Source organism: Silurus aristotelis, assembly GCF_946808225.1.
Source record: "Silurus aristotelis genome assembly, chromosome: 17".
NCBI classification, from domain to species: Eukaryota; Metazoa; Chordata; class Actinopteri; order Siluriformes; family Siluridae; genus Silurus; species Silurus aristotelis.
This window is the reverse complement of record NC_139590.1, coordinates 3,774,290-3,800,583: the sequence shown is the minus strand read 5'-3', so window position 1 is coordinate 3,800,583 and position 26,294 is coordinate 3,774,290. Positions and strand designations below refer to the sequence as shown.

The window sequence follows — 26,294 nt, the reverse complement described above, 5'->3', positions numbered from 1 at the left end:
CTAATAAGGGAAAAGATATACTAGATCTGTAACTATAACAACTGAACAAAGAACCCACTGAGGCGTATGGTGGACAGGAAGTGGACATTCCATGAATTTTTTACCCTGTGCAAATCAATTCCTTGTGGTCACTCTTTCTCAAGCTTATCGTAAATGCTACCTTGTAGTCCATGCTTCATGAGAACCCGTTTTTGTTGTGGATTGTGGTTTACTCACATGCCCCTGTGAACAGGGGGTTGCTCAGTTGCCTGGGGTGATTAAAGTCTTCTTGTGCTTTTCTATGTTCATTGTTGCTTGGGTTTGTTTTTCTCTTGGGTTTGACACAGTTGCTTCCACTTCTTTTCCCTACACACACACACACACACACACACACATACGGGTTTATGTGTATTAAACACTACCGGCCCTGTCCTCATAGTTCAAAATGTCCTCGTAGTGTGGCGTGTATTCATATGAAATGTCCTCGTAATACACAAAAACCAACACACACACACACACACACACACACACACACACACACACACACACACACACACACACACACACACACACACACACCAACTACCTAAAAATCTTTGCATTGCTGATTGTTCTGCACAATGCTATGACAGAAGGAGTGTTTAATTACTGCCTGACAGCACCACACTCTCTCAACATTTCTTGGCAGGTTTAACCATGTAGTCCAGTGTTGCAGAGTGATGTAACCATGCTAAAGTTCACCTGATTACTCGGTGGTTACCTGGCACAGGGAAAAAGTCAACAAAATCTGTACAACAAAGTCCCCCAATGTGAAAGAGACCCTGAGGCTACTAAAGAGAAGGGAGGGAAAAAAGAGAGCGAAGAGGAGGGAGGAAGGGAGGCGTGAGTTCAAAGAGGAGAGAGTGAGCACAGCATGAAAAAGAAGATCGTGAGCTTGTAAGAGAAAGTCAAGACGGGGCAGAAAAGAAAGGGAGGAAGTCTAATTAACAGATAAGGGAAATGTGTTTGTTGTCTGATTAGGTCGAGCCAGCGTTTGTTTATCCGCCCGGTTAAAAATGGCTATGAGGGTGTGTGGGGAACAGAAACGATATGTGTCTACTCTCAGAATCCAGCTGTCAGCACCAGCATCTGGAGGAGTATCACACTACATCATTTCACAGAGAAAGACCCGAGACAGTCCAGTTAACTCTGGTAAGCTTATGTTCCTTTACATGCTTCACGTCATGTTAATATGAAGGGTTTCTGTTAGGTGTCATGCTGAAGGTAAGCCTGGAATCATTAATACACATCACTCTCACTTTCTTTTGCTGTCCAGATACTTTTAAAAATTAGATTTTATAGAGTATTTGATTGTATTGAACAATAAGTGCAGCTGAAATGTTTGTGACTTTATTTATTGAAAAATGTCCGTGGATTTATAGAGGTCTATTAAACAGAGGTCAATAGGTCAGGGGTGTTATTTTTTTCTGATTGACTATACAACGGTTTTGTCAGGTTTTTCTCGATTTGAAATGTACAAACGTGCATGACACAGAGGTTTATATACTTACCTAATCACAAATAATAGCATGGCACCTTTATTTAATTTTTTTGTAAAGACACGCCCCTGAGAAGATTTTCCTCACATGAGCATAATAAAATACAAATGAAAGCTTTTGTTACATTTAATGTTGTGGAAGAAGGCAGTTCCTCCTAGTATTACCAGATTATCCGCTAGTTTCTCTCTTGTTAAGGAAGATTTTTTCGATTATGTTACCTAGAAACCATAAAGTGCACACTTTTCTATCCTGTCTGTTTTGTCTTGTCTTGTCTGTTTTGTCTTGTTTAGTCCAAGCTTAATGTATAGCGTTATTTATATCTGTACCTTTGAGAGTCACTAACAGCTGGAAACAAATTCCTTGTGTGTGTCAACACACTTGGCCAATAAACCTGATTCTGATTCTAAATCCAAAGACTTTCCCACAGTGGAAAAACCTGCGCTATATCAACAAATCTAGATTTTTCTTTGTTGTAACCATGAATTGACTGAATGTAAACTTCAACATCTAAATTCACACAGTTTCTGCTAAGATCATTTTTTGATGTCAGAAGTTTGCTTCCTTTTTTTATTGCTGTACGAATAGCATGGTGAAAACTGCTGAGACTTGCTGATGTGGTCAGAGAGCAAGCATCACACTCTGGTAGAAGGCATGTCCTAATTTTAAAAGCAAAATTGAGTTTGAGAGCGAAATTGCCGATGCTGTCTGAGTGGGAGGGGCATACAAACACTCTTTTGTTAATCACAGTGACACTAGCCAATCATGTGCATCCGTGAGGAAATGTATGCAGTAGAGGGCAGATAGCGCTTTTCACTGAGTGTGTTTTTCTGCACTGCCATAGGAGTTCATAAAGCTTGGTGGTTATCTACTGTAGTGTCACAGTGTCTCAAAGGAAGCATGTCTCAGCCTTCACCCTTCCACCCAGTTATGTGCTTGTCTGATGTTTTAGAGTAAAAAATGTTAGCACTGGAGTCAAGTTCATTCAAATGTTTTTCAACGTGAGTTTAAGAAGGTGCTATGCATCATGCTTAATTACAAGCATTAACCTGGTAACAACTAAACAAGCATGTTTTTTAGACACAAAATTATATCTTTTTTAATCAGATCCAAACCAACTTTTATATGTGGGTCTAGAACGGACAAATATCCCAAAATAAAGTGTCATGTGACCAAAATGGGAGTTAGAAAGGCTCAGAGGTCAGGGGAGAATAGCAACTGTGCATTGGGAGGATAAAGAAATTGGTGATATATGTGATATTATGGGAACTGGTGCAGGCAAAAAAATAAAAATACACATAGCATGAGTCAAATTTGGAACAATTACGCAACATATCAGTGTGTGAATGCAGGGAGTTTCAGGAAACAAACGCATTTATATTAAAGACATATACGTGTGAGTAAAATGGAATTGTTCAATGAAGCTTGAAATGTAAACGTACCTTTGAGCTTATGATCCTCATGATCCTGATTCGCTGTCATATCAGGAAAGTGAAACGCTATTTGCACCAGGAAATGCTAAAAGTTTCTATGGCGACCAATCGCTATGCCTACTAGTGGCTTCATAATACATCATTCTGTGACTTCCAGTGATAAAATCGTTGTGCACATACAATTAGTGTAACTGAGCAAATCTGGCTGAACTGTCACTTGTTTCCTGTTATCTTCATGTGATGTTCTGCATACAGGTGTGTGTAAGTGTGTGAGTGAGTGAGTGGGTGTTTTCTGGGCCTCATGTTCCTGATAAGTTGTAGGAAGAAGAAGGAATGATAGTGGGTGCTGCATGGTGACTCACTAGTTATGTGAATGAATTGTCTGTCGAATTCTTGTAGGCTTTAGACAAAACAACAGCCGCAAAACAAGAAGAAAGAATTTTGTCTCAACCTCAATCTTACTACTGCTGCAGGCAGTACCAGCCGAAGGATCTTAAATCAGTCGACAAATAAGAGCAAAAAAATTGCCACCTGGTAGATATTAACTGAATTTCCTTATACCACCTTTCTTCTGGCATGCATGGAAGCCTATAAGGCACTGCATCTCATGTTCTCTAGGCCCCCCAAAAGGCACTTTTTTCAGACACTTTGAGGGTAATTCATGATATTTCTGTAAGTAAAAGCCCCTAGACATAATCATATTTCTTTTTAAATAGCAGTAATTATGGTACTTCGTCACTCTTGAGCACTACTCTAAGGACATTATAGAAATTATTTTTTCATGGGGCAAGTTTTGGGGGTGCACCCAACTCTTCCCAAGGAGTACTTGCATAAAACAGGCTCAAACTATAATAAAACATAAAACTGCAGGTGAGATAATGTCACTGTCAGTGTAGACAAAATAAATGTGCTCACAGACAAAACAAACCCCACAGCTCAGAAAGCACTGTCGCAAAAAAAGGATACCTCTGTAAGGGAAGTGATAGCTCAGTGATTAAGGCTTTGTGTTACAGATTGGAAGATTGGGGGTTTAAGCCTCAGTGTCACCAAACTGCCCCTCTTGGGCCCTTGAGCAAGGCCCTTAACCCTCAGTGCTCTAGGAGTGGTGTATCATGGGTCATATCTTCCTAAAATCCCTGGGATATGCACTGAACTAATTTCACTGCACTGATTGGTCATTAATTCTCTTAACCAGCAGCACTGACTGTACTGTACTAATCCATACGGCAACAAAGTCCACACAGACTTGTATGGCAGTAAATTGATTTAAAACAAGTGCAGTTAATGAAGTTTATGCTCTGTGCTAATTCTTTTTTTATCTCTCCGTCTACTAAACAAAGCAAAGAACGATGTGGATGTGCCAGTTTTCCTTGAACCTCTGCAAGACTGTGTGGCTGACAAAGGAAGTGACATCACACTAAAAGGCATCATCACAGGGAGTCATCCGATCAGGGTGTCCTGGCTGCATAATGGTGAGCACTGAACATTAATTAACATTAATTTAACTAATTAAACATAAAATAGCATTATTTTTGTCATACATTTTTAGAAATAACAATAAAGTTAGGTGTTATTATTATTATTATTATTATTATTATTATTATTATTATTATTGTTGTTGTTGTTATTGTTGTTATTTATTAGTAGTAGTATTAGTAATAGTAGTAGTTAATTATGATTGAAAGATCTGCAAGAGTGAAAAAGAAGGTTTTGAAGACAGTGGTGAGACCTGCTTGTATGATTTTGAGACAGTGGCATTGACTATAAGACAGGAGGTGAAGCTGGAGGTGGCAGATAGAATGTATTGGAGAGAATCTAAGAGATGTGTGATTGAGATGGTTTGGACATGTGCAGAGGAGGGACATGGGGTATATCAGTAGGAGAATGCTGAGGATGGAGCCGCCAGGAAGGAGGAAAAGAGGAAGACCAAGGAGGAGGTTTATGGATGTGGTTAGAGAAGACATGCAGGTAGTTGGGTTAAAAAACGCAGATGTAGAGGACAGGGGGGGATGGAGACGGATGATCCACTGTGGTCACCACTAAAGTGTGCAGCCGACAGAAGATTATTATTATTATTATTATTATTATTATTATTATTATTATTAATATTAATAATTATTATTGTTGTTGTTGTTATAATAATATAATGAAGTATGTTTTGTAAATCATGTTTTTTTTTATCTTTATAGCTATTTGTTGTTTATGATGAAATATTATTTATACAGTATATATATACATATACACACAATTATATATATATAAATATGTGTGTGTGTGTGTGTGTGTGTGTGTGTGTGTGTGTGTGTGTGTGTGTGTGTGTGTGTGTGATATAATTATTTTTATTTGTGGACACTTTTTTATCATATTGCATCTTATTTTAATACACAACCTCACTACTCTTCATTTTGAATTTCAAGGCAATTAATGAGAGAGAGAGAGAGAGAGAGAGAGAGAGAGAGAGAGAGAGAGAGAGAGAGAGAGAGAGAGAGAGAGAGAGAAAGATAACAACAGAGAAAGACAAAAAGAAAGACAAAGTTTCTGAATGACAGTATCTGTAATAAAACCAGAAATCCAGAAATCCTGGCTGTACCCCAGGCCTCCTCACCTCACCTACATCAGTAATGAAATGAAAGTGTACCTGTTACCCTGTGCTTGGCATCATGGTAGTCATTGTTTTGCAGATTAAGTGATTACCTCAGAGCATCACACTGGATTCTGGTTTATACTTGCAGACCTGGCAACCGTGGACATAACCTCGAGTTCATGTTTCATGGTGAATGACTAAATGACTGGTTTTGAAACAGTAATAAAACCAAAAAAAGCAGGAAAAATCTGAAGCATCACTTTTATATGGTTGTTCGAGAGCAGAATAAATACACTGGTGTATCGTAACAAAGCCACATGCAGCGGTTGGCAAGTCATGTGAAGATTTCGTCAGTCCTTCAGTAGAAAATGACAGAGCACTTGAGGCTGCGTGTTGGTGATAAGACACAAACTTGAGCGTTGTTCAAACGATGAGTAAGGACAATTACAGCTCTCTTACAAAATGTGTTAATACTTACAGTACATGTCTGGAGTTTGGCAGATGCCTGTATCCAGAGTGTCTTATAAAAGGGTTTTATAGTCCTTAATCAATCAATACATCCTGATACTGGTTCAGTAGGTCATGTACTAAGAATACAATGTCTCAATATGCTGTTTGGAGAGAAAATAATGAGAAAGGTCATTTTCTTTTTTTTTTTAAAGAAGTGCTAATGTTCAGATACTCAAAAGTCTGGAAATACAGAGTCTTTTCTCCTCACCACATCTGACTTTGCTAGCACCCTTATGGCGGAATGAGCACAAACGTTTACAAACACACTCCAATGTCTAGTGGAACATCTTCCCAGAAGAGTGAAGGTTATTCTTACAACAAATAGGAACTACATGTGGAATGAGATTTTTGTTCAAATAGTGTATAGATGCAACTCTTTTTTATAATTTTTTTCGTCCTGCCTCATGTAACTCTCTTGTACAGAGAAAACAGGTCCCTTTCACAGAATGCTACAAAAAAAACCTAGGGATTGAGAGTCCTGTAGGCGGACACGCCTCGTAGATGATTGAGTTCCAAGGAGAATTAAATACTTTACATGCTCTTGCTTTTTTGACCTGCTTTCTCCACACAGCTTTCCTTCATTTTCTCCAGTCATTGTGCGTCCACAAATCCAACAAACCGATTAGATCTTATCAGTATGAACTAATTGCAGCTAAGGTCTCGGAGTAGTAGTGTCATGAAACGGCCTACTTGGAAATGGGTATTAAATCATGAATGCAAAAAATAAATGGGAGGGTTTTTTTTTTTTTTTTGCCTTTGTCATTGTCCCTGTTTTATCCCCTCTTATTATTTACAAGAGTCCATCTTTATCTTCTTTTTTTTTTGTATCCTTCTCTCTCAGGTCAGCCAGTGAGATTTGCTAGATGCTCATTTGTGAGTGGAGAAGCGAGGCTGGTTGTTAGGAAATGTGTCCCCGAGGACGGTGGAGCTTACACATGTGTAGCTGAAAACACCTCGGGAAAGACGTCCAGCAGCTCGGCGGTGTGTGTCAGAGGTAACGACAACAATAATAGCTGTTAAGACCTTTTGCTTGGAAGACTTCCTGAGCAAGAGGTGACAAGTCTTTTCTTGTCCTCCTTAACTTGACCTTGTTTCTACTGTACTTTCAAGACCTTGTGGAATGTTTCTGCATGATATAATTTCAGTATATGATTCGCTTCTAATCCTTCGTTTCCTTTTTTCTTTCCTAAGAGCCCCAACATAATCACGCGCAGTCTCCTTCGTCCTCGCCTCGTACCCCTGGTGTAGAAAATTGCGTCTTTAAATCACCTAAAAGCACTTTAGAGGACATCAGCGTGTTCAGAGGAACATCGAAATCAACGCAAAGTCCTCGAACGCCAACCAGCCCGAGAGGTGAGTTTGCACAATCATTTACACAACATCCTTTTTTTAGCGTTTAAAAGTCAATAAGAAGTTGCAAAATTTGTACAAGAATTCGATATCTTCCTCAACCCATACCATGGTGTTCACCGACGTCACATCGACTGATTTTTTGTATATGATGTGTTCAAAACATCACCAAATATATTCTAATAGTTTAGAACTAGGAAGCAAACCGTTTCATTTCCAAGTAGAGAATACAACTTTTGGAGACCTGCTGTTTCATGGAAACGATCAATAACACGATGATGTGGCGCAACCCAACATGGCCTACAAAACAAAGTCACCTTTCCCTCCCTGAAGTGATTTTTTTTCAAGAATAGCATATTCATCCTGCAGTCTTTTATTCATCTTATACCACAGCTTTTTATTCACAATTCTGGGAATGTCTGCAAATCACAGAACTTGTCAAAAGTGTGGAAACACCCAGTCTTTTCTAACTACCTGAAAGTCAAAAAACGCACAAGTATTAAACTGCGAATGAGTAAATAGGGAGTAAGTTGTGTAGACAGATGAGTCCAGATGTGATCTTTTTGGCCCTAACAGAAGAACTTCTTTAAGATGGAGACCATGAGAGAAAATGTTAGCAGACTGTCTTATCCTCACAGTCAAACATGGAGGATGAAGCTTAATGGTTTGGGGTTGTTTTGGAGACTTATTCAGGGTGAAAGGAATCCTTAACCAACATGGCAACCATTCCATACTTCAACTAACACTATGCAATTCCGTCTGGACTGCGGTTCATTAGAAACGACTTCTGAAGTTAATTTAAAGGGTAAACACTTGTCTGGAGTGATATTTATCATAGAACGGCCTGCCCAGTCACCACACCTAAATCCTATTGAACTGCTCTGCGATGAAATGGCTTATAAGAAAGAAATCTCCAACTAGTGAAGAACATTTTCGGTAGGTTTTACAATTGACTGTTGGAGAGACCGTTTGGAGAAATAAACTGTCCAGATGCCGAGTGTGTGTGTAAAGCTGTTATTCATGCTAAGGGAGGATATTTCATTGAAAAGAAATTATTTAAATATATTTGTTTTGTCAAAGTAAATCTTAATATTATTACACAACCGAGTTTGTTGCATAGGAACAAAAGGAGCATGCATGTGCCTCTCAAAAACCATAAAAGTCCAAGTTTCTTTAAAGTAATGATGAGTACTGTATAAACAGCTAAACAGTTGTACCTTCACTAGAATTTGTTTCGATCTTTTAATTTTTTTTGCAGGTAATAAGGCTAAAAAAATTCTCTTCCAAAGAGCAGAAAATGGAGACTTTTTCCATAAATGTTACTTGTTATGTTCTAAATGTTTAAGAAAATGCTATTATGTTAATGTAAGTTATACAAAACGAATCAACCAATTATCATTTAGCATGATTGTGAGATTCCTACATAATGTGTGTGTGTGTGTGTGTGTGTGAGTGTGTGTGTGTGTGTGTGTGTGTGTGTGTGTGTGTGTGTGTGTGTAAGCAGATGTATGATGCAAATAGAATTCTCATAATCATATGAACAGGAAGTGATTTACGTAACATAAGCTGTTATTCAGTGTAGTATAACGAAGACTCGATGTCTCAAAGCTTTTCGTATCATGTTTTGTTATGCATAGTTGTACTATGGACCTGCGTTTGAGACAAATGCATATCGCACACTCTGACTCAAACACTGACACACACAGCACACACACAAACCACCATATTTTAAACCCCTCCCCTGACCGTCTGTCTCTTTGATCATCTGTGTCTCTTCCCCATGTTTCTCAGAGCTCCCTGTGAAGAGGAGAAGCAGCTCAGGGACAGGTAGGACTCCACTTTCTCTAACACTTCTCCTCCATCATTTTTATGTTTATTACTAGTAAATCTCAGAATCTGCCTCTGGTGAGAGTCTGAAAGCTTTCCGCCACCTGCAGTTGTTGTCCCTTAATTCACTTTACAGTCATGCAACATTAATACCGTTCATGTTACACAAGTTAAAGTCGGTTAAACTGTAACTGATATGATCTTGATAAAGAAAATATATACAGTTCAAAAAGCTGCATTCGCTGCTCTGCTGTGTTCGGCTGCTCATTTTTTTAAAGCCCTGGTTTCCATCGTGCTCGTCTACGTCTGACCGTCTAACCTCCAAAAATGTTGCCTCACGGGTTTGTGGCCTTGTCTGACTTAAATGAACCTGCCGTCCATTTCAAAGAAAAACTACTCTCTTCTCTGCATTGACTGCATCAGTAGCATGTGTTTAGTCATCACAGACGTGTTCTACCTGAAAAAAAGTCTGTTTACTTAAAAACCTAGGGGTAAAGGCACTGAGTCAGTGTTTCAAATACAGTTATTTCATGTACATGTACATTTACAGCATTTGGCAAACACCTTTATATTAAAGTGACTTACATTTATCTCACTCATACAACTGAAAAGCTATTGGGTGTTAAGGGCCTTGCCCAGGGGCCCAGAAGTGGCATTTTGGTGTGGCTCATAACATTCAAATCCAGTGCCTTAACCACTAAGCTAAAATTTCCCCACGTACATTTAATACTACTGCTAAATATGCATTATTTATTAGTGATTTAATTATGTATATACAGTGGGTACGGAAAGTATTCAGACCCCCTTAAATTTTTCACTTTTTGTTATATTGCAGCCATTTGCTAAAATCATTTAAGTTCATTTCTTTTCCTCATGAATGTACACACAGCTCCCCATACTGACAGAAAAACACAGAATTGTTGACCTTTTTGCAGATTTATTAAAAAAGAGAAACTGAAATATCACATGGTAAGTATTCAGACCCTTTGCTGTGACACTCATATATTTAACTCAGGTGCTCTCCATTTCTTCTGATCATCCTTGAGATGGTTCTACACCTTCATTTGAGTCCAGAAATTTTTGATTATACTGATTGGACTTGATTAGGAAAGCCACACACCTGTTTATATTAGACCTTACAGATCACAATGCATGTCAGAGCAAATGAGAATCATTAAGGTCAAAGGAACTGCCTGAAGAGCTCAGAGACAGAATTGTGGCAAGGCACAGATCTGGCCAAGGTTCCAAAAAAATCTTTGCTGCACTTAAGGTTCCTAAGAGCACAGTGGCCTCCATAATCCTCAAATGGAAGATGTTTGGGACGACCAGAACCATTCCTATAGCTGGCCGACCGGCCAAACTGAGCTATCGGGGGAGAAGAGCCTTGGTGAGAGAGGTAAAGAAGAACCCAAAGATCACTGTGGCTGAGCTCCAGAGATGCAGTCGGGAGATGGGAGAAAGTTGTAGAAAGTCAACCATCACTGCAGCCCTTCACCAGTGGGGCTTTATAGCAGAGTGGCCCGACGGAAGCCTCTCCTCAGTGCCGGACACATGAAAACCCGCATGGAGTTCTCCAAGATGGTGAGAAATAAGATTCTCTGGTCTGATGAGACCAAGATAGAACTTTTTGGCCTTAATTCTAGGCGGTATGTGTGGAGAAAACCAGGCACTGCTCATCACCTGTCCAGTACAGTCTCAACAATGAAGCATGGTGGTGGCAGCATCATGCTGTGGGGGTGTTTTTCAGCTGCAGGGACAGGACGACTGGTTGCAATCAAGGGAAAGATGAATGCGGCCAAGCACAGGGATATCCTGGACGAAAACCTTCTCCAGAGTGCTTTGGACCTCAGACTGGGCTGAAGGTTTACCTTTCAACAAGACAATGACCCTAAGCACACAGCTAAAATAACGATGGAGTGGCTTCACAACAACTCTGTGACTGTTCTTGAATGGCCCAGCCAGAGCAATGACTTAAACCCAATTGAGCATCTCTGGAGAGACCTAAAAATAGCTGTCCACCAACGTTTACCGTCCAACCTGACAGAACTGGAGAGGACCTGCAAGGAGGAATGGCAGAGGATCCCTGAATCCAGGTGTGAAAAACTTGTTGCATCCTTCCCAAAAAGACTCATGGCTGTATTAGATCAAAAGGGGGCTTCTACTAAATACTGAGCAAAGGGTCTGAATACTTAGGACCATGTGATATTTCAGTTTTTCTTTTTTAATAAATCTGCAACAGTGTCAACAATTCTGTGTTTTTCTGTTAATATAGGGTGCTATGTGTACATTAATGAGGAAAAGAAATGAACTTAAATGATTTTAGCAAATGGCTGCAAAATAAAAAAGAGTGAAAAATTTAAGGGGGTCTGAATACTTTCCGTACCCACTGTATGTATTTATGTATATAATTGGATAGCTGACTTTTTCAGCCATATGTGGTTCTTCCTCAAACTGTTACCACACAAGTTAAAGCCCACCATTGTATAGGAGGTCTCTGGATGTGTTAGTATGAAATTTTCCCTTTACTTCCCTTCACTTTCCTTCTCTTGTCTATACAGCTATCCCTCTGCAGATTGCGTGTTCAGATGGTGCTCAGGTGGAGGTGCACAGCGGCGAGACGGCTCGTTTGAGCTGTACGTTCACAGGGAGCTCGCCGATCGTCGCCTGTTGGATTTATAACAAAAAAGAGGTACAAATAAACCTTTACACACATACAAATCTTTTCCCATTCTCTTTATCATCTCTGTCCACTCTGGATGTGATTACTGTTATCTCTCTCTCTCCAGAGTTCAGGTCCAAGTACTGGAGAATTGCAATATGTTACCTAAAATATTATAATACATAACAGGTGTGGGTGAAAAAATCAGTGGACAAACTGGTTAAACAAAATCATAAGCAACAGAAAGTCCATCGCTATTTGTTCTAAAAAATATAATAAATCAGCTATAATCGGTGAAATTTGAGGCTGTGATCGCAGCGATCGTTAATATTTCATGTAATTGTGCCACATTAGTGAGAGTTTTTGTGATCATTTAATGCATTAAACTATACAAGGTGATTTTATTTTCCAGCATGTCACGGTATGTTTTTATTATTCTTTTTTTTTTTTTTTTTTTATAAAACAGCGAATTGTCAACAATAAGAATTGTTTATTTAATAAAGAATGGCATGTACAATTTTTATCGGTTTGCAGGTACATTCGATTATCTGGAACGTTCATGAAAGAACTTTCATGCAACTCATATGGTCCGTCTAAATACCCGATTGTGATTGGTCGGAAGTTTGTGTGTGTTCAGAGCGTTTATGATAGCTTATAGTCAGTTTTTTATATATAAATACTATAGTAACATACAAATTCAGTTCTTTACAGTTATTTGTCATGTAAACATTTTCTAATGGAGGATTTTTACATGTGGTTTCACTGTTATGGTAAATACGAGTCGAGGCACAAGATGAATTGCACGAACTGGAGAAGAGAAACGGCATGAGGAAATAACTCCAACAGCTTCCTTATGAGTATGATTAGTTTTATCTAGTGATGTAACAGTATACAAAATTCACTTTTAGTTACGTCCATCGGTTTTTAAGTCACGATTCGGTTCAGTTTTGGCCTGTAGTTTTTTTTTATTAACGCAGTTTATTATTATTAACATTTGTGAACATTTCAAAAAACAGTCTTAAATCAAATAAAATATATACAAAGAAAATAAAATAAATCAATTGAACGCAATACACTTGTATTATATTGATAAAATTGAGCAGTTGATTAAATTGGCACAAATTAAATTGATTTAATAAAATGAAGTAAATGGAAATGTATTCAATTGTTGATATTCGTTAGACCCTATTTAGTTAAACCGATATGTATAATTGCTTTAAATGTTTTACATTTATATTTAATTTTCAAAAGAAATGTTTAACTAACTACTTATTTCAGAATTGTTCAACAAATGTTTTCATTCCTTCCATCCTTCATTCATTTACTCCCTCGTGATATATGGGGAATATGGGGAATTATCAGTATTTTCTTTTTCCTGTACATAAAATGCGAAAGAATTCATATTGCTAGACAACGGAAGTGGTAAATTTGCGCATGCGCAAACGTACATATGTGCACTGAGTGTTGTTGCACTACATTTACATTTCGACCATTTGGCAGACGCCATCCAGACTTACATTTATCTCATTCGTTTAACTGAGCAGCTATGGGGTTACGGAGTGGCAGCTTGGTGTGACTGTGATTTGAACTCATGCCATTCTGATCTAAAGTCTAATCCCTTAAACACTAAGCTACCAATTGTAAAAGTGTTCAAAATAATTAACAAAGACCAATTAAATGTAAACAATACTTGACCTTACATTAGTTCGGGTGTCTTATTTTAAAAATAAATAAAGGGTTATGAAAATAGAGTAAAAGTAAATGTCTTACTTTTAGTTCTATTAGTAACATTTTCGATACATTATATTATATTATGACACCCCTGAACCCCCTGTCCATCCACTTAATCATCACCTGATAAAAAGTAATAAAAGATGTAAATTAAATGTGTGTAGGTCCTCCAGGACTCCAGGTTCAGGATCGAGGACAGCAGTGAGAACAGCAGTCTGATCATTTCAGAGACTCGACCCGAGGACTCGGGACGGTACACGCTAGTTGTGCTAGACCGTAGAGGCTCCGCCCAGCACTCAGTCACACTGTCTGTCATCGGTAATCTCCACCCACAATGCACTTCAGCTCTATTCTCTGTTAAAGCGCTGCTGAGTGTGTTAAGGATTATAATTTGTGTACACAATCTATAGATGTCTCATTTTTAAAAGGAAATTTGGTTTGAAATGACACATTTCTGTTGGTAGCTTAGTGGATAAAATGTTGGATTTCTGATCTGAAGGGCATTATTTCAAAACCCAGCACCACCAAGCAGCCACTGTTGGGCCCTTGAGCAAGGCCCTTAACCCTCAACTGCTCAGTTATATAAACAAGAAATTGTAAGTCACTCTGAATAAGAGCATCTGCAGAATAGTATAAATTTAAGTTGTAAGTAACAGATGCTGTAAGTTGTATGTAACATTTATTGAGAAAAACATCAAATTTTAACTTTTGGGATCATTGGAACCGTACAAATCCACATTCCAATTTTTTGGGGCATGTCTCCTACCCAAGTTACTAAAGATGCTTTTATGAATTGACATATAACTTTCTTCTAAGATTTATTCTCGGTCTGGGATGTCCTTCTGTCCATTTTTAAATATTAAAGGGGAATATAGGGACAGAAACCCCATTAATAAATGTATTGAGATTATAAATATGCTTGCATGCGGCTAAACTGGTAGCTACACTCTTTCCTCATTAATGAACAGCATTTATTCTGGTCTAAAACTAAAAGTTTCAAAAATTCAATATGAAATTTGTGAGATCTATGTAATGTGTGTGTTATAGAGAGACCACAGCGTCCTACCTTGCCCCCAGTGGCCCACATACTCTCCTCACACTCCCTGGTCCTCTCCTGGTCAGGCCCGTGCTACGACGGTGGTTCAGCCATTACCCGTTACGTGGTGGAAGTTCAGCAAGTCAGCTTGACCGGGACAGGTTGTTGGACCGAGCTCTCAGACAGCTGTAAAAGCACTTCTCTCAGGGTGACCACCGGACTCCAGCCCCAGGCCAGGTATCGCTTCCGGGTCAGAGCCGGCAACGCCGTGGGACTGAGCGACCCAAGCCCAGAGTCTCAGGTGATCAGGATGGACAGCGGCGCAGGTAAGAACCATTCAGGTCAATGAGAAGACAGTGAGGTGTGCAGACTAAGGAAAATAATCAAATTCCAAATATGTATTTATAATAATGTCATTGGATTGGACAATGGACAAAATATTGCCATTACAGTATATACATCGTCAAATACCAAAGTTTGGCTTCCAATGATTCCCTTTACCTCAAAATATGTATTTTTTTTAAATTATAATTGTCAAACAGAATCTGAATTATTGATAAAAACCCGACTTTCCACTTACCCCTGTCTTATGTAATGGTTTTGTCCTCTGTGCTCATGGTTTTTGCTGATCTTCTATGTTCTTCAAAGGGGAGCCACATGTAGAGAAGAGAAGCGATTACATCACCGTGACCATTGACGAGAAACACAAAGTCACTGACCACTATGATGTGCTGAACAAACTGGGAGTGTAAGTAAACAAGTAAACATACAAAACGAGATGAACGAAACACAGCTTGTGTCAGCTCTTGTTTCGGAAAACAAAAGTGCGCCAAGGAATGAAACTGAACCCTTGAAAAAGCTTAAGCGTGTGTATACATGCGAGTGTAAAGAAGACGGGGGAAGTGAACTCGATTTTCTAGCCAGATCCGAATCATTTCGGCATTTTTAGGAAAAGAGGCCCCGCGGAAATCTGCTGGAGGTCGGGATTTAAAATAGCAGAACGTGTTCGGACAAATCGTGCTGCCGTTCTGCCAAATCAATTAAACCAACATTTTGTATACATGCCTTACAGCTCCGAGGGATTTCTGAAAGCTTTAAAATGTGAATAGTACATTAAATACATTTATGGCATTTGGTAGACGCCCTTATCCAAAACAACTTACAACTGAGCAGGAGAGGGTTAAGGGCCTTGCTCAAGGGCCCAGCAGTAGCAGCATGGTGGTGGTGGGATTTGAACTTGTGACCTTCCATTCCAAAATTCCAATGCTTTAACCACTGAGCTACCAACTCCACCATAGTGTACCATAGAATAGTAGCCTCATGGAGGGTACACCTACAAAGTTACATTCCGCACCTCTAAAATTCCTGTGTCTAGTTCATATCTCAAAGTTTGCTAGATGGTTTTTCAGTGGAAGCCTGATGGGGGGTACAAGTACTAAGTTACTTATCACAGCTTTAATAAATAAGACTGATTAGTTTAGACATAGGAAGGGAACACAGAGAACGTTGTATTATTTTTAAAGCTGCGGTATGTAATTTTTTTGCAAGTCTGAACTAGACACAAGGAACATCAGTCTTATTTTTAAAGCTGCGGTATGTAACTTTTTTAGCTGTGCCTTCCATCAGGTTTCTATTGAAGGACCATCTAGTAACCAGCTACAAAGTTACATACCCCAGTTTTAAAAATAAGACAGATGTTCCTTGTGTCTAGTTCAGATTGCAAGAAGGTTCTTCAGTAGAAGCCCAATGGAGGGTTCATCTCAGAAATTCATAGCACAGCTTTAAAAATAAGACTGGTGTTTCTTGAGTCTAGGAGCCGGATGGAGTATAAGGTTACAAAGTTAAATACTGTAGCATTAAAAAAATAAGATCTTTTGTTCATTTGCATTTTTCACCAAACATCTTAATTTTGCTTTTAACTCAATATCCGCCATCTTGTCTTAAATCTTTACTTTGTGTCCTGCAGAGGGAAGTTCGGTCATGTGTATCGCTTGACACACAAGGAGACTGGTCACGTGTTTGCTGGGAAGTTCTATAAAGGTCGGCGTGCAAAAGAGAGAGACGCAGCCAAGAAAGAAATCGAGCTGATGAACTCCCTCCATCATCCCAAACTGGTGCAGTGTCTGGCAGCATATGATAACAAACCTGAAATAGTGATGGTGATGGAGTTGTAAGTATCCACAGAGCAAAGAGCAAAAAAATACACTAGTATTTGTTAAAGCTACATGTTTTCAGGTGACAAATTCCAAGTAATTTTTGAGCTCCAAATCCAGATTATGAAAACGTTCTATATCTAGGTTGCTCCAAGATGTTCCTTGGGTGAAACTGACAGAAACGTGTTTTTGTAATGATCATTGTCATTAAACAGTACAAGGGACTTTATTGTTAATTAAATAATGCTGAATCTAATGTGTGTGTGTGTGTGTGTGTGTGTGTGTGTGTGTGTGTGTGTGTGTGTGTGTGTGTGTGTGTATAGTATTCCAGGCGGGGAGCTCTTTGAACGTATTGTAGATGAGCACTTTGAGCACACAGAGCAATCCAGTGTGGGTTACATACGTCAAATCTTGCAAGGAGTTCAGTACATGCACCAGCAGAACATCGTGCACATGGATCTGAAACCAGAGAACATCGTGTGTGAGGACAGAACCGGATTTCAGATCAAGATTATTGACTTCGGGCTCGCCTGCAAGCTGGGTGAGTGTGTGTACAAGCCGGTTTGTGTGTGTGTGTAGAGATAAGTGTGAGAGTGCATTTCACACCAGGCCTTCAGTGTTGTCCTACCTGTATGAGTTCACCTCTTAACACCATCATTATGAAGCCACGTCTATAGAAACTATCAATATGTAGAGAAACGCAGTAGTACAGAGCGTTGCATCACACACAGGAATCTCATACAGGGAGAGCGAATGTCGTCACTAAAGCACGAAACCCAATAGACACAATTCAACACGTCTCCTTTCACTGTAGCCACAGCTGCACCTCCACATACATCTTTTCTAACAGAAACATCGATATTCACCTCATCAAATGATTCTGGGTTTTGTGGGCATTTTGTTTATCTATTACGGATTTAAAATGAAGGAAAATTGTGCAAATTCTACAGTAAAGAAACTGCAAAAGTATAAATGGTTCATGAAAAAGCACCTGTTTTCAACTGTTTTGTTGAACTTTACTCATGATGATGTCCTGCTTTTCTTAAAAAAAGTCTGTCTTGTAAATATCCTTGTAAGTGTAACTGCTACCAAATCAATTTCTCTGTCAGACCCTGAAAAATGAAAATCAAATCCACACAAATATGTTTGAGCTTGTGCACTCTGTGCCCAACAGCGCTCTCTGACCATCCAATCAAAGGACTTGAAAATGCTGACGTATTTGGACGCCGGTGAGTCGGTGATCGACTCGCAGTCTGTTCGGTTAAAACAACAGCTTCAGGCAACATGGAGTTTATTCTAAAAAAATAAAAAGCTTTCAGTCCTCACAGTGGAAACTATACAGCGGACAGAGACCTTTGACTACGGCAACATGTAATGTGACGGCTGAAATTTGATTGGATTTCAACGTATACAGACAGAGAGAGAGACGCTATGAGAAAAAACTATTGGGAATTGTTTAATACATATTCATGAACAAACGTATATAAAAACGTGTCAGTCAGTCTGATTTTAGCAGTGTAGCAGATCTAGCTTGCCCTGATGGCCCGCCATTGGTGTATGTGCCGGGATAAGTGTTTGTGTGTGTAAGGGTGAGTGTGTGTTTGGTTCAGTGTGTGAAGAGGTGAATTTGAACGATTGCAAGTGTCAGTGTGTGTTCTGTTGAAGTCTGTTTGGCTGCAATGTCAGAGTGTGTTCAGTTCAGTTTGACTTATTTGACTGTGTGTGTGTGTGTGTGTGTGTGTGTGTGTGTGTGTGTGTGTGTGTGGGTGTGTGTGTGTGTGCATTTTCAGATTCCTCCATTCCTCTGAAAGTGATGCATGGTACCCCTGAGTTCGTGGCTCCGGAGGTCATCAACTACGAACCTGTGCATCTGAATACTGACATGTGGAGCATTGGAGTGATCTGTTATATACTGTAAGTTCCAGTAGTGTGTGTGTGTGTGTGTGTGTGTGTGTGTGTGTGTGTGTGTGTGTGTGTGTTTCCAAATAATGTCTTTATGACCATGAAAGAACCCACCCTCCGTCTGATCTTACAAAACTGAACGGTTGTAATGAATCGCTCGCACGATGACGTCGCAGCAAAACAAACTCGTATAAAACCAGTTTCGCACCACATCATAGGAGACCTGTTTATTTTTTTGCTTTAGAACTGATGCTAGAACACTAAATCCATGCACCTTTATACGATATACAGACAAAAATATTGGGACACCTGACTTTTCCAACCACGTGGTTTTCCCCCAAACTGTTCCCCAAACACAAACTTGGAGGCACACAATTGTATAGGATGTCGGTGGATGCAGGACAGTTTCCCTGTGAACAAGTAGACCCACACCTGTTCCAGCATGACAATGCCATCGCTGTGCACAAAAAGTCACCTCCATACAGAAGCCCAGGTGAAGCTGCGATACCAGACGCCATCATCTCCAGACTGCTTAAGACCTGTGCAGACCAGCTGTGTGGCATATTGTTTGGTCTAAGCCTGAAGCTGCGGAAGGTGCCACAGTTGTGGAAGACATACTGCATGGAAGACATACTAAAGGTTTATCTTAACTTATTTTATCTTATGAAGATCTGCTTTACATGGGATTGAAGTGGAAGATCTCCAGCTCTAGCGCTCCGATCTCAACCCTATTGAACATGATGAATGTGAACGCTGACTAAACCCCAGGCATCCTCACCTCACCTACACCAGCACCTGACTTTACTAAAGCTCTTGTGGCCGAATGAGCAAAAGTTAAATTCAGTTTTATTTGTATAGCACTTTTAACAATGTACATTGTCCTAAAACAACATTTTTACCATTGTTGAGCCAGTGGCGACTGCAGCAAGGAAAAACTCCTTTTGGATGGTACGAGGGAGAAACCTTTAGAGGAACCAGTCCTCATCTGGGTGGCACAGAATGCCCATTCATTATAAATCTCCAGAAGCACACTCCACAAATTAATGGGACATCTTTCCAGAAGAGTGGCGGTTATTATACCAGCAAATGGGGACTAAATGTGTAAATTTTGTGGTGTCGACAAAAATTCAGAAAATTCTTTCTGCTCCTCAGAATAATTTCTCCTTAAAAGATTGAAATTTAGTTTCTTTCTCTCTGCCTGTGTTTTCTAAGTAGCACTGTTTGCAGCTCAGAGTACGCATGACAGTTTAATGTATTAGCGTTCAGTGACAAAGTGCTGAAAGATCTTCTCATGCTGAAAGATGTTCTCAAGTTCATACGCGGGCGCAATATAATGCGAACAATAGGAACAAGTAGATCTGGTTAGTTTTACATTCCTGAAGATCAAACAGGTGAACTAGGAGGTACATACTACACATAAACACAAACACACTCAAACACACACACACACACACACACACACACACACACACTCAAACACACAAACGCACACACGCACACACACACACACACACCGCTGGTATTAAATCATAACCAATATTTTTTTTAAGAATTATTTCAACAATGGATCCGAAGTCAGGATTTCTGTTCTTTTTGTTGATAAATTGTGGTTTGGATTCTGGTTCTAGAAAAATCCCAAAAAAGACGCATTTGCAAGTCTGCCCTCTATCGGTTCCCACTATAAATGCATGAGGAAAAATTTTAATCTATTAACATGAATATCATTTAATCAGAGAATTAATGTTATTGTATTTTTTTATTTTATATTATAAAAAAACTAAAAACATCATATTTAAATCAGTTAAAACACAACAATACCTTTTTATACACAACAATAATTATTTATCGTGCTGTAAAAAATTAAATTTATTAATTGGTTTAAAAAAAATCATATCAAGAGTCAGTCGAAAGTTTTTGGCGACCCCTAGTGGGAGTGGGGGGAGTTTGCGACCCCCAGGTTGGGAACCAGTGATATAAGCAAAAGTATTGGGACATCTGACTTTTCCAGCATATCTGCTTCTTCGCCAAACTGTTACCAGAAAGCTGAAGGTACACAATTGTACAGAAAATACTTTCGATGCCCTAGCATGACATTTTCCCTTTGAACTGGGAAACCTAAACCTGTTCAAGCATCATATTGCCCTTTTGCATAAAGCCAGCTCCTTCAAGAAATGCTTTACATAGGTTGGAGTGGAAGATGAATGGTCTGCTGTAGAGCTCTGGAACCCTATGGAACACCTTTGGGATGAATGTGAACACTGACTGCATCCCAGGAATCTCAGTATATAGTGAAACATCTTCCAGAAGAGTGTAGGGTACCATAATAGGGACTAATTGTGGAATAGAATGTTTGAAAACAAATGGTTAGGTGTCCACAAACTTTTGTCCATATTGTGTAATAATGTAATTGTTTGCGTTGTGTGTACAGGTTAAGTGGTGAATCTCCATTCCAGGGAGACAGTGATACAGAGACACTGGCGTTAGTGACCGCGGCCCAGTGGGAGTTTGACGAGGAGAGTTTTGAGGACATCACAAGCCAAGCCAAAGACTTCATCAGCTCTTTACTGCAGAAGAATGTCAGGTTAGACACAAGGACTTTGAAACACACTCTTTCTCACACAAAGACATAGACAGGAACTCGTACCATAACATGCTGCTTGTCTCTGCACACAGGCACCGGATGTCCTGTGATGAAGCTCTGGCTCATTCCTGGCTCGCGACATTAGAGTCAGCAGACCCTTCCGCAGCCAAGAACCTCTCCAAAGACAAGATGAAGAAGTTCTTAGCCAGGCAGAAGTGGAAGGTATTGAGAATTTATCTGGGAAGGGAGCAATTTTTTGGCTGCAAACCTTTTGTTTGATTTCCTCAGGGTCCTTAGGTTTCTCAGGGTTACTCTTAAATAAGGGCATAGAGAGTGAGAACCTTAATGATGTTATAAGAAACCTGATTAACCTGATTACTCTTTGAAATTTTATTTTTCTGAGCAAAATCTAAATACAGTAGCACTACCTACAGGTTTGGGGAAAACAACCACAGCCTGATTTCTGGGGGGAAAAAAAACCAAGCTCACAAACTTTGCTGTATCTACTTCAGCTTCCTTCCTTCCTTCCTTCCTTCCTTTCATTCTTTCTTTCTTTCTTGTGGTTTTTCCATCCACCCACCCATACATTCTATAGTACCGGTACACAGCAATAATATCCAGTTAAGTATCTGGATATCTAGTATCTTGTGAGAGTGAAAGGGAAAGTTTATAGGACTGTGGTGAGACCTGAGATGTTGTATGGATTAGAGACAGTGGCATTGAGTAAAAGACAGGAGGTGGAACTGGAGGTAGCAGAGCTGAAGATGTTTAGGATTTCGTTGGGAGTGACGACGATGGACAGGATTAGAAATGAGTTTATTAGAGGGACAGCGCATGTAGGACGTTTTTTGGAGACAAGCCGAGGAAGGCGAGATTGAGATGGTTTGGACATGTGCAGAGGAAGGACATGGGGTATATTAGTGGGAGAATGCTGACAATTGAGCCACCAGGAAGGAGAAAAAGAGGAAGACCAAGGAGGAGGTTTATGGATGTGGTGAGGGAAGACATGATGGTAGTTGGGGTGAAAGAGGCAGATGTACAGGACAGTGGGGTATAGAGAAGGATGAACCGCTGTGGCGACCCCTAATTGGAGCAGCCGAAAAGATTAAATTACGACACTATGATGGTTTGTGAGGAGTAAAAGAGATGTTCATCCGAAGACCTTCTTCTTTTGTGTACAGAAAACAGGCAAAGCCGTGCTGGCTCTGAAAAGGATGGCCTTGCTGTCCAAATCTGACAACTCCTTATGTCTGACCAGCCCTGTGGATGGTAAACACACACACACACACACACACACACACACACACACACACACACACACACACACACACACACACACACACACACACACACACACACACACAAATCCTGTAGTAAATGTACTCAAGTATCCAAAGTACTGCGATTTATTATGAATATAATGTTCCTATTATCATTTTTCTCACAGACTCTTTGCTCAATCAATGTGAAAAGTCTCTGATGTGACTCTCAGCACACTGATCTATTAATAGAACGATAATAATGACTCAAACACTGATTGATTTCTATTACAATAAGACCACGAGTGTTGTGGCAACATAAAATCAGGATTTTCTCATTTATTACTCTTTTAGTTTGTCTCACTAACCCTGGAAATCAGTTTATTTAGAAAGTGGATGTGGATGTGTGAATGTGTGTGTTAGCACAGAGCTTTTAGATGTTTACTCAAACCCTAGACTTGCGAATGCGCTCTGGTGATCGAATGACTTCTCATTTGAAAACACTTTGAACTCTTAAACGTGATTTCACATGATCCAAAGAGAATCCACTCTTCATTTGTATATACAGTACAGACCAAAAGTTTGGACACGCCTTCTCATTCAAAGATTTTTCTTTATTTTCATGACTATGAAAATTGTAGATTCACACTGAAGGCATCAAAACTATGAATTAACACATGTGGAATTATATATGGAATTATATACATAACAAAAAAGTGTGAAACAACTGAAAAATGTCATATTGTAGGTTCTTCAAAGTAGCCACCTTTTGCTTTGATTACTGCTTTGCACACTCTTGGCATTCTCTTGATGAGCTTCAAGAGGTAGTCACCTGAAATGGTCTTCCAACAGTCTTGAAGGAGTTCCCTGAGAGATGCTTGGCACTTGTTGGCCCTTTTGCCTTCACTCTGCGGTCCAGCTCACCCCTTAACCATCTCGATTGGGTTCAGGTCCGGTGACTGTGGAGGCCAGGTCATCTGGCGCAGCACCCCATCACTCTCCTTCTTGGTCAAATAGCCCTTGATGCCTTCAGTGTGACTCTACAATTTTCATAGTCATGAAAATAAAGAAAACTCTTTGAATGAGAAGGTGTGTCCAAACTTTTGGTCTGTACTGTATATATTTTGTGCATCACTTACAAGACTGTGTTTAATCCAAAAACCTTTTTTCTGAGTACCTTCTCTCTGGTCCATGATAGTCTCCGTGTATCCTTGCTGCAGATACAGAGCATGTCCTCAAGTCCCTGGAGAAGAGGATGCAGTCGAAACCCGAGTTCCTTAAGACGCTGTGCGACGTGAAGGTCTTTAAAGACTCCACCGTGCAGCTTATCTGTCGTGTCACTGGTAGGACATGTTATCATTCTAAAAAATACACACATCCTCCTGTTGTGAGGAGACTACAGTTAGAGATTGCATGGACAGAGTTTTGGGACACCGGGATTTTCCAGCGATATGTGGTTCGATCCCAAACTGGTAGCACAAAGTTTGAGGTGCACAGTTGTATTGCACGCCTTTGGTTGCTGTGGCATGAAATGATGCCTTCACTTGGACTAGGAGAAACCAAACCGGGTTTCAGCATGACAGTGTGCATGAATCAGAATCAGAAAGAGTTTTATTGCCAAGTTTGCACTTACAAGGAATTTGTTTTGGTGACAGAAGCTTTCAGTTGCGAATGGAAATAAAAAAAATTTAGAAAAGCAAAATAAAAATAAAAATTTGAAAAGGATAAAGAACGTTTTTATAAAGAAAATAAAAAGAGTATTATTGCACAAAAAATGTATAAAATTAAATGTACAATAAATAAATAAATTAATTAACATTAAATTGATAAAAGTGGTATTGCACGTATATGTTTTATTTTATAAAATGTAAACATAAAGATATGCTTTACGTGGGTTGGACGATGTGGAAGATCTCCTGCTAACCCTTAACCCCATTAAAACCTCAACCCCCATCCTCACCTCACCTTCATCAGTACCTACATCTACTGAAACATCTTCCCTGAAGAGTGGAGGTTATTATAACAATAAATAAGGATTAAATGTGGAATGGGATGTTCAAGAAAGAAGCACATAGCAATCTAATGATCAGACAAACTTTTGTCCATATGTTTTATAGAGTGGTTCTTATCCAGGGCAACTTATTGAAGTGCAGGTTAATTCCAATGCAGGTTAAAAAAAACAGGTCAGGACATAAAGTACCGAGTGCAGGAAGTACACGTGTTTTATGTACAGTATTTTCCTGTCCATTTACATTTATTGCATTTGGCAGACGTCCAGAGGGACGTACACAAGTGCTATGAGTCTCTTTTTAGGAATAAATCTACACTGTTACACTGGTAGATTACAAACTTGAGATAAATCAGCCAACAACTAGGTTAAAAGATCAGGTCTTCACCAGTCGCTTAAAGATAGCCAGTGTTCGGACATCTAGGGAAAGTTCAGTCCACCTTCTCGGTGCCAGAACAGAGAAGAGCCTTGAGGTATACTAACCTCTTGTAGATATGTAGATATCTTTGTGTCTATTAGGAGTGAAGTACACTGACAAGATGTGTAGAGAAAAATATAACAAACAACCACTGTATATGTGTGACAGGTTACCCAGATCCTGATGTGCTCTGGCTGAGGGATGGTGAAGCCCTGGAGAAGCAGAAAGGCCGTATACAGGTGGATTATGAGGAAGACGGGATGTGTTTCCTCACGCTGGATTGCGTCTCCCTGCAGGACACCGGCACATACACCTGTAAAGCTATCAACGTCCATGGAGAGGCGCTCTGCTCAGCTAAAATCAATGTAGCGGACCAGGACTAAGACATTTTGATGATCCTTAGATATATATATATATATATATATATAAACTGTGTCTTACTGACTGTCACTTTTTATATTCCTCTTTACTGAACAAAAATGTTGACATACACATATAGTAGTTTGTCTTTTTTGTAAATGGAAGACTTCCCATGGTGGACAAAATGTCTAGTTTATTTTCAATTAAAAGCAATGTAAAATTATACTTTTAAAAATGTGGAAATCTGTAGCATTTTCATGTTTTATTGTTGTTGATGTTTGAGAGCAGTTGTTCACGCATCCATTCGCTTGATGGGTTTGTAACATCCCACTTTAAGATTGTATTTGTATCCAAGTTAAATGTTTTTGCTTCTCTGCCAAAATACACAAATCAGAAAATGGATTTGAACCTGAAGAATTATTCCATAAATGCTAACACTTATTATACACAGCAGTGCCGGTGATAGATGCTCGTGAAATCTGGTTCAGGCCAACACACACATCAATGCAGCTCCACATTTCATTTACTTTTCTCGTATTTGGCAGACACCTTTATCCAGAGTCAAATGAGCAGTTTGGATTCATGACCTTCCAGTCAGCAGTCTGACATCTTAACCACTGAGCTACAACTTTCCATCACATGTGGAGTTTCCGGTTTTCATGCATTTTGTGATTTCAAATTTTCGTGAAATGTGACGCATTGTTCCACATGATGCTACTGCAGGTTGAACACTGTTAAACACTGCACTGGACTCATCAAAAAGAAGAAGATGCTCTTCTAAAATAGTAGTAATGGATAATTTCTGGCTGGTCACCGCATTCACACACATCATTCTCATCTCATAAGTGTATTGTTATAATTGCTTCTCGTTCACATTTTTCACTTCCGCTATATTAAAATCCAAATCCTATGTAATTGGAGAATCTGGTGTCTTTTAACCACAAAGGAAAGCGAACATGGTCACGTTCG

At 39.4% G+C, this 26,294-nt stretch overlaps 1 protein-coding gene across 1 annotated transcript; it reads left to right on the top strand.

Annotated features, from left to right (window-relative positions):
- The first annotated feature begins 692 nt into the window (after positions 1 to 692).
- Positions 693 to 25,727, top strand: mylk5 (myosin, light chain kinase 5). Its single transcript, XM_083566871.1, has 17 exons — positions 693 to 1,170; positions 4,288 to 4,419; positions 6,883 to 7,035; positions 7,233 to 7,394; positions 9,183 to 9,218; positions 11,777 to 11,907; positions 13,773 to 13,926; positions 14,656 to 14,970; positions 15,293 to 15,392; positions 16,611 to 16,814; positions 17,121 to 17,338; positions 18,588 to 18,711; positions 21,128 to 21,280; positions 21,373 to 21,502; positions 22,462 to 22,549; positions 23,760 to 23,882; positions 25,134 to 25,727. Exons 1-17 carry the CDS (start codon positions 1,035 to 1,037, stop codon positions 25,346 to 25,348), a joined length of 2,574 nt encoding a protein of 857 aa, XP_083422997.1. The 5' UTR covers positions 693 to 1,034; the 3' UTR covers positions 25,349 to 25,727.
- Positions 25,728 to 26,294: the final 567 nt, after the last annotated feature.